The sequence below is a fragment of the Esox lucius genome, chromosome 3, assembly GCF_011004845.1.
Source record: "Esox lucius isolate fEsoLuc1 chromosome 3, fEsoLuc1.pri, whole genome shotgun sequence".
In the NCBI taxonomy this organism is placed as follows: domain Eukaryota; kingdom Metazoa; phylum Chordata; class Actinopteri; order Esociformes; family Esocidae; genus Esox; species Esox lucius.
The window spans coordinates 35,761,907-35,773,820 of NC_047571.1; the positions used below are offsets into that span (position 1 = coordinate 35,761,907).

At 38.0% G+C, this 11,914-nt stretch overlaps 1 protein-coding gene across 1 annotated transcript; it reads right to left on the reverse strand.

Moving 5' to 3' along the window:
- Positions 1–9,857: 9,857 nt before the first annotated feature.
- LOC114838810 lies at positions 9,858–11,323 on the reverse strand. The gene is made up of 3 exons (XM_029118999.2): positions 11,061–11,323; positions 10,711–10,960; positions 9,858–10,580 (listed from the first exon to the last, which is right to left on the reverse strand). The coding sequence occupies exons 1-3, from the start codon at positions 11,240–11,242 to the stop codon at positions 9,927–9,929; spliced, it is 1,086 nt and encodes a 361-aa protein (XP_028974832.2). The 5' UTR covers positions 11,243–11,323; the 3' UTR covers positions 9,858–9,926.
- Positions 11,324–11,914: the final 591 nt, after the last annotated feature.

Genomic DNA, 11,914 nt, shown 5'->3' on the forward strand with positions numbered 1-11,914 from the left:
AATGAAAACATCAAAACAAATGAATACATCATAATAATAAGAAAATACAATAAGAAAACAAAGATAAAAAATGGGATAAAACAGTGTGGTTAAGTTTAAGTGCTCAGTCATAGGCACTTGAGAAGAGAAGTGTTTTTAACCTGGATTTAATAATGTATACGTTTGGGGCACGTCTAAGATCTTCTGGCAATTAATTCCAGTTTTGTACAGCATAAGTGCTAAACGCAGCTTCTCCATGTTTAGTTTGGACTCTGGGCTCTATTAGCCGACCTGTGTTCATGGATCTAAGAGCCCTGCTTGGTTTATATTCTTCAAACATATCAGAAATGTATTCGGGTCCTAAACCATTCAGAGATTTATAAACTAAAAGCACCACTTTAAAATCTATTCTGTAACTGACTGGAAGCCAGTACAAAGATTTAAGAACCAGAGTGATGTGCTCTGTTGTCTTGGTCCGGGTTAACATTCTAGCAGCAGCATTCTGAATGAGCTGCAGCTGTTTTTCAGTCATTTTGGGGAGTCCAGTTAAGAGGCCATTACAGTAGTCAACCCTACTAAAGATAAAAGCATGGATGAGTGTCTCTTGGTCTTTATGGGATACCAAGCCTTTGATTCTGGCTATATTTTTTAGATGATAGAATGCTGTTTTGGTGACCGCTTTGAAATGACTATTAAATGTGAGGTCTGAGTCAATCAAAACACCAAGATTACACACTTGATCCCTGGTTTTAAGGGGACAGAGAATCCAGCTCTTTACTAATACTTGTTCTTTTATTTTGTTGCCAAACACAATAATCTCAGTTTAATTGTAGACAATTTTGGTTACAGACACACAAAGTGACACACACAGGTGAAAATGGCAATTAAAGGTGAATTTCCCACACATGTGGCTTTTTAAATTGCAGTTAGTGTCTGGGAGTCAAGGAGTTTGTTAACTCTCACATGGATGCACTGAGGAGACTAGATACTGACCCATGGGGAGCAGAAAATAACTTTCAAAAGACCTGTGTAACAAGGTAATGGAACTTAATAAAGATGCAAAAGGATATAAAAAGATATCCAAAGCCTTGCAAATGCCAGTCAGTACTGTTTAATCACTTTTTCAGAAGTTGAAAATCCAGGGATCTCTTGATACCAAGCCAAGGTCAGGTCAAAAAAGATTTCAGGCAATACTGCCAGAGGAATTGTTCAGGGAAAATACTGTGTGGTTGTTTCAAGGAGCACAATACCACGATACTTGAACAAAAATGAGCTGCATGGTCGAGTTTCCAGAAAAAAGCCTGGTTACAACATGCTTGACAATACCTTGACATGCTTCACAGCTTGTGGCACACTGTAATTTGGAGTGATGAGACCAAAATAGAGCTTTATGTTCACAACCATAAGCGCTGTGTTTGGAGAGGGGTCAACAAGGCCTATAGTGAACAGAATACCATCCCCACTGTGAAGATGGTGGTGGCTCACAGATGTTTTGTGGGTGTGTGAGTTTTAAAGGCACAGGGAATCTGGTGAAAATTGATGGCAAGATGAATGCAGCATGTTATCAGAAAATACTGGCAGACAATTTGTATTTTTCTGCATGAAAGCTGTGTATGGGACGCTCTTAGACAGGGACAGCAACTTGACCCTCCAGTGGTTACAGCAGAAAAAGGTGAAGGTTCTGGAGTGGCCATCATAGTCTCCTGACCTTAACATCATCGAACCACTCTGGGGAGATCTCAAATGTGCAATTCATGCAAGATGACCAAAGATTTTGCATGACCTGGAGGCATTTTGCCAAGACAAATGGGCAGCTATGCCACCGGAAAGAATTTGGGGCTTCATAGACTATTACAAAACACTGTTTTTTCACATGTTTATGAAAAATGCTGTGTCAAACATAATTAATACATAAACATAATTAATTAATACCCCTTGAAATTGTTGCAAATATTTGAGAAAATGCAAGTTTCTATACCATTTACAATGGTCTTTCCACCAGGAGAGAGCATTCTAATCACATATAAACAGCTGACCAGCTGAACAGCAGTAGTTCTCTAGTCAGTTACTAGTCAACTGCAAGTCATGTCTAAAAACAGAAATAGTTCCGTTATTCATTTGTATCTCCAGCACAATGTCTTACCGTGTTTTGTCACTCTTTTATGTCATATCCAGCCAGAGGAAACCTGTTGGTCAAATAAAAATCCATTATAGCTCAAAATTTGGCATGTGTATGAATATTTTTGGCCTTGACTGGATAAATATAAAATCTGGTGTTGAGTCTAAAAGATGAAATAATGTGGTATGAACAGTGTATAATTTCCTGGGATTTCCAGTTGTAAAGGGAGATGACAGTTGAATCTGCTGGTGATGCCTTCCTGGGCCGTGATGTTGTCCTCTCACCTTTGCCTCTGGGAGATGGTGATCACCAGGAACTGGAAAATATTCAGTGAAACCAACGGCTGAACTGTCAATCTCATGGGGGAGAGGTGAGAGGCATTTCCTTCGATCAACCGCAGTCTTGTTGGATATTAATGGAATCAATCATCACACTTTGACGTCTTTGAGAGGTTTCTTTATTCAGCTTGACTGGGTCCTAGTTCTCCTCCCTAGTCTGCACACACACAGACACACACAGACATGCACCAACACACATACAGACACACACAGACACACACACACTGACACACACACACACATCACACATACAGACACACACACACAGACACACATACAGACACACACACGCACAGACACACATACAGACACACACAGACATGCACACAGACACACAAACACTGACACACACACAGACACACACACACACAGACACACACTGACACACACACAGACACACACACAGACACACAGACACAGACACACACTATGGCAGGTGAAAAGGGACTTTATTAAGCTATTGAAACGACCTAATGTGCATACCACCGCGTATGCGACCGTGTATACGTCTATACGCGTATGCGACCGTGTATACGTGTATACGTGTATGCACCCATGTATACGCGTTTCTATACCCGTATACACGACGCGTCAGTATACGCGCTCAGACGACTGCTTCAGTCGACTGACAAAAACGACTGAACGCACGTGTGTACGCGTGTAGATATTATCCTGTACAGTAGAGGGCGCAGAAACCCGGGGATCACTAGTCTGTACGAACAGGAAGTTGTGAAACACCTCCGACGAAGAGAGGCATAGGTTCGTTTTTCTACAGGTGAGTTACGGTAGTCATTCATCTAGCGAAAACCACCAGGCATGTTGAGTTATGCAATATATGCAATATATTGCTTGGTTATGCAATATAGCTAGTTAGAGTGAGTTTTGTTGCCTCTGTTTGCTAGCGACATTGTAAATAATTTTTCACTCTCGAACATTTCATCAATGTGGCCGTAAACCATCGGCTATAGCCTGTAGCCTCCTTCCTTCCCAAACCAATCTATATAACCGCAACGTCTTTTTTAGGCTACATTTTTGGTTGACCTTTTTATTTTTATTGTCTCAGCTATGTCTATGCTGTTTTCTCTGTATGAGTTTTAACACAAGCAATACTGGGTGGCTAGTTAAAACCACAGACAACGAGTTGAAATCGCAAACATGTTTTTTATTAGTATATTTACGATTTTGCATCTCTCTTACAGGTTTCCCATGAAGAATCTATTTTATTTCACCCTTGTCTGTAAACGGGACTTATTTCTCTTACATTTTTCTTCACAGAAAACTGACCGGCCTGCCTGTAATTAGTAGCCTATATACTTTCTTTTTCAGTATTGTAGATATAATTTAAATATACATTCTAAATATGGAAATAAATGCTTTAACGACTACTGCTTATTATTCAATAAATGTACTCTATACATATTCTAATATTTCAGTTTTGCCGTGTCTTCAGAATTTTCTTTTTTTTTAAGAATATTTAAGATTACTTTATAGGTGCTTCGTTTGTGCCGATAAAGGTTTGTTTTTGCGACTGCCTTTCTTACCGATAATGACAGAGCTATTGTGGAAAGTGAGTAAAGCAAGTGCGCTATCCAGTATAAATGTAGGTTATATACCAAAAACTGTTGCAGCACAAACAGAAGCAGCTGGGCAAAATGCTTCCATAACCAATGACACAATTACATGTCGACAAACATGGAGGAAAGAATAAGTTAACTCACTGACACTCATTTTCACTGACGAGTTTTTTTGAATCAGCGGTATATTTTCTTGTTCAAAGATAAATAGGCTAGAATGAGTGCATATTATGCATGTAATAATATATGCATAATATGACCATACAGTAAGAACATTTTTTCAAAAAATAAGCGCTCCCTAAAGTCCAAGTTGACTGCATGCACATGTGAGAAAACGATGAGTATGAGGAAACGATGAGCCCATCAATATTTGCAATCAATTTAAAGGCAATAGAAGTTATATTCGTTTCTCATTTTTATTTGAGAAAAAGAACAGATTCAAAGTATGGCAGCTGCACTACCTTGCCATACCCAATTGACGGATGTATTGTACATCAATATTAAAAGATCTATCATAGGGGCTACCAAGATTAATTTGTGGAAGAATAAAATATGTTTTTGAAAACCCTGTAACCCCAATTGTATCATATTTGCTACATGAGTTTCTGAGACCTCTACGTACAAGCAATCATCTGTGAAAAGGTTCCCTGGTGGAAAGTGTTTCAAAAATGTAGGCTAAGCCATGTATTTACTGCTGTGATTGAAAATGCAAAATCTGTGTATAAGCCTCAGTTTATAAACGGCGGTATTTGGCAAATCTCAGTCCTACCATAAGAAACACACATATTACAAAATATATTTTAAAACATTCAATAATAAAATAAGATTTTCTTTACAAATAGCGATCGATTGTATTAATTGAGCTAATTGGCTTGCCAGGTAATATTCATTATGTAAATAAATGCTTTAACGACTTCTGATTATTATTCAATAAATGTACTACATACATGGTCAAATATTTTAGTTCTCTCTTGTCTTTTGAGTCTTTTCATGGAATTCCTAACATGTGCATTGCAGTTTTACATTGTGATTACGCAGTACAGATCGGGAGTATCATATTTCCCTAGAGAGTAGTACAAATAATTTTGTACTCTCAACATTTTTTTATTTTTTATTCTGACCATTTTCAGTTTCATTAAATCAATAACTTTATTTAAATACCAACAGTAGAATTCTATTCAGCTATGACCATGTAGTCTTACCAACACCCGCGTCAATCTAATTACTCATGTATAGGCTACTACGTTTAAGAAGGTACTGAAAAAAACATCATAAATATGCCATAGCGCAAACTTGGCAAGAAGCGCTAATAAATAAAATGCAAAGCATGTTGTTCGTGTAAAATCAGACATATAGCAAGTTGTCATTTTTTCATGGCATGGCTAAAGAAATGTCATTTATTTATTGGGGATTGTGCCTGGCTGTATTAAATAAGTCTCAAAAGTTGTGCTGATATAGGTCTACTGTCAAAATGAATCGCGGCTCCAGTCATCCTTCATGTTTCTGGCCACAATAAACTATAAAACCGTTTTGTGAAATAGCCTATAAGTAATATTTGTACTGTAAAATATGTGCTGGTAAATAAATAGGTTTGTTGCATTACCTTGCTGCAAAACTTTGCAACAAACCTAGCATATATAAATATATTTAAATAAATATTCTTACCAAGCTATTAGCTAGGCTATGTTTTATGCCATTCCTAAACGAATGTCGAGCTATCACAAATCGATTTAATAGATTAACAGTACATAGGATACTCTGTCAAACATTACTCAGAATTGCTTAAGTCTGGGTTTCAAAATCTAGCCTAACTTTGTGCTAGAATAATCACGGTTCCACAAATAGTAATTCCATAACCATTTGGTAACTATTAACACCCTCCCTATTCTTTCATTTTCCATTCAATTCTAACTGTTAAATATGCATTGACTCTGGTATTGTGAAAAAAAAATTTGAACAATAAACGAAATAAGAAATATATGCTAGCCTATATAACAAACGTTTAAAATATATTTCCTTCAAATAAAATCATGTTTTAGTTTAGCTTCTATCAAATATCCTGCTCGAACAAATTCAGCAACATATTTTACTGTCCGAATTTGTCTGAATAGAACGGGAAACTACTTTTAGCCATCAAGTGGCTATTTGATCTAGAGTTCTTGTAGCAAGCGAATCGCTGAGCGATTTTTGACAGACATCAGGCATCACATGCATATATTTCTTTGCCCTTGTCAACACAGGGTTGTTCACTTGAAGTATATTAAAACAGAAAAAAACTGATTCGATTTCAATGATATAAAACACAGATGTTCCTTAACTGTTGGCTACACTGAATAAAATACTGTATAAACACGCACTAAACTTGCAAAAAGCACCTTCCGGTATACGGTTCAGCCTTCTTTAGAATAAAAATCCACGAGAGACCAGCGCCCTCGCCAGGATTAGTGAATAAATACATACATGTATACACGTGCGTTCAGTCGTTTATGTCAGTCGACTGAAGCAGTCGTCTGAGCGCGTATACTGACGCTACGCGTATAGGTGACTGAACAGTGCGACTGTGTTGGACGACTGAACGTGTATACCACCGCGTATGCGACCGCGTATACGTCTATACGCGTATACAACCGTGTATACATGTATACGTCTATGTATACGTGTATGTAGTGTATAGGGTTAGCACTAGATCCGTCAAATGCCTAAGCCAGGGGTGTCCAAACAGTTCCACGGAGGGCCGAGTGTCCGCTGGTTTTTGGTTTTTCCTATAAATTGGTTCCCAGTTCACCTAAACAACCAGGTGAGGGTAGAAACTTTAACCAATTAGTAACCTAACTTGTAAATCTAGTACAAGGTGAGAGCGAAAACCTGCAGACACTCGGCCCTCCTTGGAATTATTTGGACACCCCTGGCTTAAGCAAATTGGCTTTTGAGTTTGTAATTAAAAAAATGCAATTTTGAAAGCTAAACCCTCCTCCTTCCATAACTTGTCATAAATATGTGTATATTAGGCTACATTCGTCCTTTGTCAGAATTCTAAATTAACAAACTGAAAACTATTTAACCTGCTGTTTGTTGTTATCCTGTATTCCTAATCAGCCAAAAGCACACAAGTTGTAGTTGGTACCCAGGCAGGCGCTAATCACCCCGAAATGAATGACTGACTTCAATGGATGAATGGGCGATACGATAAAAAATCAGAGCCTAGATATTATACATAGGGATAGATGTGTCAACCCTTCTTCCTAAACAAACACGGCTATATAGGTACTGTTTTCATGATATAGTCATTGAGAATCTCCTTTGTTGTACAATTAATTGGCAAGCCTCTTATATAGCCTGCAATTATGCATAGAATAAAAATGTAACAGGAAAAGTAAAATACATTATATATAATGAATATTTCCTGCTTATCCAATTAGCGACAATGAATTACGATCGATCACTATTTCTAAAGAAAATCTTATTTTATTATTTAATGTTTTAAAAATATTTTGTAATATGTGTGTTTCTTATGTTAGGACAGAGATTTGCCAAATACCGCCGTTTATAAACGGTGGCTTATACACAGATTTTGCAAACATTTTCAATCACAGCAGTAAATATATGGCTTACATTTTTCCACCAGCGAACATTTTCACAGATGATTGCTTGGACGTAGTGGTCTCAGAGATTAATGTAGCAAATATGTTACAATTGGCGTTAGTGTTTTCAAAAACGTATTTTATTCTTCAACAAATTAATCTTGGTAGCCCCTATGACAGATGTTTAACATTAATGTACAGTGTATGCCCAGGCATCAACTGGGTTTGGCAAGGTAGGGCAGCTGCCATTCTTTGAATCTGTTTTTTATAAAATAAGAAATAAAAAATAATTTAACTTCAAATTGATTTGCAAAAATGGATGGGCTCATCGTTTCCTCATGCTCATCGTTTTCTCACATGTGCATGCAATATGATGATATAATGTATATAGCCTATTCATGTTGCACGTTTGGAGTGTTTGCATGTGTGTGTTTGTGACCACGTTACGTTCTACATAGCTAACTTATCAAAATGAATAGAGGCGGAAAGAAAAATCAGTGGTTGCTAGTTTGCAATTAACGAGCATGAACAAGAGATGAAACTACTGCTTTGGGACCTGTGAACTGTGTGACCGCGGGTGCTCCATAGAAAGGATCGATCTTTTTGAGAGTCAACTTGGACTTTGGGGAGCACTTATTGAAATTGAAAGTTTTTTACTGTATGGTCATATTATGCGTATATTATTACAACCATAATATGCACTCATTCAGGCATTTTGTTCAGCTGCTTTTGTTTGTGCTGCTACAGTTTTTGATAAGCTAGATTTCTATTGGATAGCCAGGTTGGGATAGCGCACTGGCTTTACTCCCTTTCCACAATATCTCTGTCATTATCGTTAAGAAAGGCAGTCGCAAAAACAAACCTTTATCAGCACTAACGGAGCACAAACAATTTAGCCTATTTGAGTAAATTAGATCTATAAAGTATTCTTAAATATTCTAAAAAATGAAAGCAGCACAAACGAAAATGTTAACAGCACAAACCAGCACAAACGATTTTGGGTTGGGGGCTTCACGCAGGTCTTGAACACCTACAATAGGTTGGCATGTAAGTCAATGCATTTCTTTATTTTCTGTTAAGTTTAAACAAATGACTAATGATTATTAGACCTCCACTCTCTGTCCTAGATGTCATGTCACATTGCCATGCCTCCGCTTTTGCTGAAATGACACCCCTGAATTATGTATTAGCCATAATTCTACAGGCAAATGCGGTTTATGTAGGCTATAGATGCAGTTAATACTGGGGTTTGTATACAAAGATATACAATTAATGGTGCGGTTTATACACGGTGCAGCTTATAAAAGGGGAATTATTACGGTATGGAAGTGGTGTCTGGTAAATAAGAACATTAGTCTACTCTTGGTCAAAAATCGCTCAGAATTGATTAAATTGTAGGCGTTTCAAATAACACCTTTTGCTAGAACTGTGGATCCAAAAGCCATTTGGTAGATACATAGTTTTCCGTTCTATTAATTTAGATATATTCTGACTGTAAAATATGTTGCTGAATTTGGTGGAGCGGGGCATGTGATATCAGCTAGATAAAAACATGATTTCATGTTAATTTATTTGTCATAGCAAACTGGCTACGAAGTAGGCTTTAGCCTATACATACAATGTAAAACATAGTATTCGTGGTCGTTTAAAATCAAATAGTATGTTGTCATGCTTTCATTCCCCTGATAAACAATAATTACAGTTTTTTTCAATCGCTAACAAGCGCTTGCCCATACTTTAGATAATTTTTCTAAACTCTTAACACAGACTCACACCTACAAAACACAATTGGCCAAATTGTTCATTTTCTTCTCAAAAACACATTTTGTTAAATATATACTAACTCTTAATTTCAAAACAGAACATGTTTTTCTCTACACCCACTAACTTTACCAAACCACTGGAAATCTGACTCAAAATGAAATAATTCTGTCAAAGAGTAACATTTGTTTTCACTTCACAAGGTACATGCAGTCAAACGAAGTACACCAGGTTTCAAAATTCTGGCTATTGTTAAAATTATAAAAACTGCATAGATTTTTATGTTTCAGGTAACATGCAATCCACCGTTTACACTAAATTTATTGGTTTGGAACTGTATGTGCACATGTACAGTAATGTTCACATTCAAACGCATTCCAGTAAAAAGCAAATCAGTTATTTCTTACAGTAACTGTTTACCAAAGAAGGTACAGTAGAACAGACAAGGTTTATTTTATTTTCAAGGTTTATTTACAAAATATCCATGAAACACAAGAGCATTCTGACCAAAAAAAAACAGCAAAAAGCCCAAATAAAAAGGGGGGGAACTAAAAATGGCACAAAATGTATGTATCTAATCCCTGCGATCTTCAGGGTTAGGCCACATGTTTTCGTCAACATCACATCTGATATCATCTAAGGCGATGCACCTGGGATAAAACCGCTTGGTATGTCGGATCCACCCTTGGCAATCTTGAACTGTGATATCCCTGCATCCAGCATCCATGGCTTCAAGTAGGGACATCTGGTCATGTGGCTGATGGTCATAAACCTTCCACCTCCATGCAGAAAAGAACTCCTCTATGGGGTTGAGGAAAGGTGAATAGGGTGGAAGGAAGAGACTCACCAGTACTGGGTGGACTTCAAACCATGCTGTTATTGCTTGTGAATGATGGAAAGCAACATTGTCCCAGGTAATTACAAAGGTCCTCATGTTTTCACCCTCCTGACCCTGCTCTGGTACCAGGCGCTGGTGGAGATCATTAAGAAACGCAAGGAGGCGCTCAGTATTATAAGGTCCAACCTGGCATCTGTGAAGGAGTAATCCTGTATTTGCCATTGCTGCACACATAGTAATGTTTGCCCCTCTCTGTCCTGGCACATCAACTGTGGCCCTTTTTCCAATTATATTTCGTCCACGTCGACGCCTTTTGGACAGATTGAATCCTGCCTCATCGATGTAAATGAATTCATGAGGGGCCTGGTTGGCTTCCAATTCCATAACTCTCTGAAACAAAGTTTAAGTCATGTCATTACTGTGTCTACCATACTGTACTGTAACCTATTACTGTGTAGGTAACCTACTTGCAAAGTGCAAAGGTTATATAACTGGACATTGAATTGAATATACACTATACCTGGACATATTGTCGTCGTAGCTCCTTGACTCTCTCACTGTTCCTTTCAAAGGGAACAGTGTAGAGCTGCTTCATCCGCACTCGGTGTTTGGACAATGTCCGCGTAATGGTTGTGAGGCTGATGCTTTCTATTTTGGCAAATATCTCATGGTCCTCCACATTATTTGCAACAACCATTTCTACAATGGCAAGCTCTTGATCATTATTGAGGAGCTTTCCTCTTCCCCCAGAGGGTGGAAGACGTTGCATTCTGTAGAGAAAAATAAAAATATCAACATATGCATTACTGTATGACCTTATTGACATGTCAAATGAGAATAGAAACAAACCATGTAAAATGCAATACTTACCTGTTGGTTTGTTGAAAGATGCGAATAATGGAGGCAACCGTTGACCGACTCAAATTGGGTTGGACTCTTTCACCAGCCTCTCTTAGTGAGAGACCGTGGTTGATTACATGGTCAATGATAGTGGCATGAATTTCATCACTGACTACTGTTCTTGCAGCCCTTGGAATGCCACCACCACGCATTCTTACACCTCTACCTTGCCCTCTCCTTGGGCCTGCACCTGCACCTCTCACTGCTCCTCTCACTGCGCCTCTTACTGCTCCTCTCACTGCACCTCCACCTCTCACTGCACCTCTTACTGCTCCTCTCACTGCACCTCTTACTGCTCCTCTCACTGCACCTCTTACTGCTCCTCTCACTGCTCCTCTTACTGCACCTCCACCTCTCACTGCACCTCCTTCTGCATCTCTCACTGGACCTGGTCTTCTCCCTGGGCCCCTTGCTCTTCCTCTTCCTCGTCCAGACATTACAATGTTTGTCTTTTTCTGTTACTGTTTCCAAAAACATCACTCCTTAAAGTCCTCCTTTTATAGTAATAGAAAAAATAAGCCCCTGCCACTGAGTCTAAGCCAGACTGGAATCAGCTGTGGTTGGCCCAATTCACCAAACATAAATCAGCTGTGTCAATTATTCAATTGTTTGTTTATTATCAGCTGAGATATATTTTTGATATATTTTGTTTTTGAACTGATATCATTTCAGAAGCAGAGGTTTTTATACTGTATTTAAGGTTTGGAATATTGTTTTTGCTATTGTGGGATGTTGTGTGTTAACATTTGTAAATACTACAAAAACAATCCATAATTTTGTTGGGAGGTATAGCTTGTCTGTTAAGAAAATGTAAGCATTGTGGA

Bases quoted from the DNA above. Each gene is read 5' to 3' on its own strand.
- LOC114838810 (XM_029118999.2), bottom strand. From the start codon at position 11,242: ATGCGTGGTGGTGGCATTCCAAGGGCTGCAAGAACAGTAGTCAGTGAT. The intron at 10,961-11,060 runs GTAAGTATTGCA...TTTTCTCTACAG, and splicing joins ATCTTTCAACAAACCAACAG to AATGCAACGTCTTCCACCCT. The intron at 10,581-10,710 runs GTATAGTGTATA...ACTTTGTTTCAG, and splicing joins TACGACGACAATATGTCCAG to AGAGTTATGGAATTGGAAGC.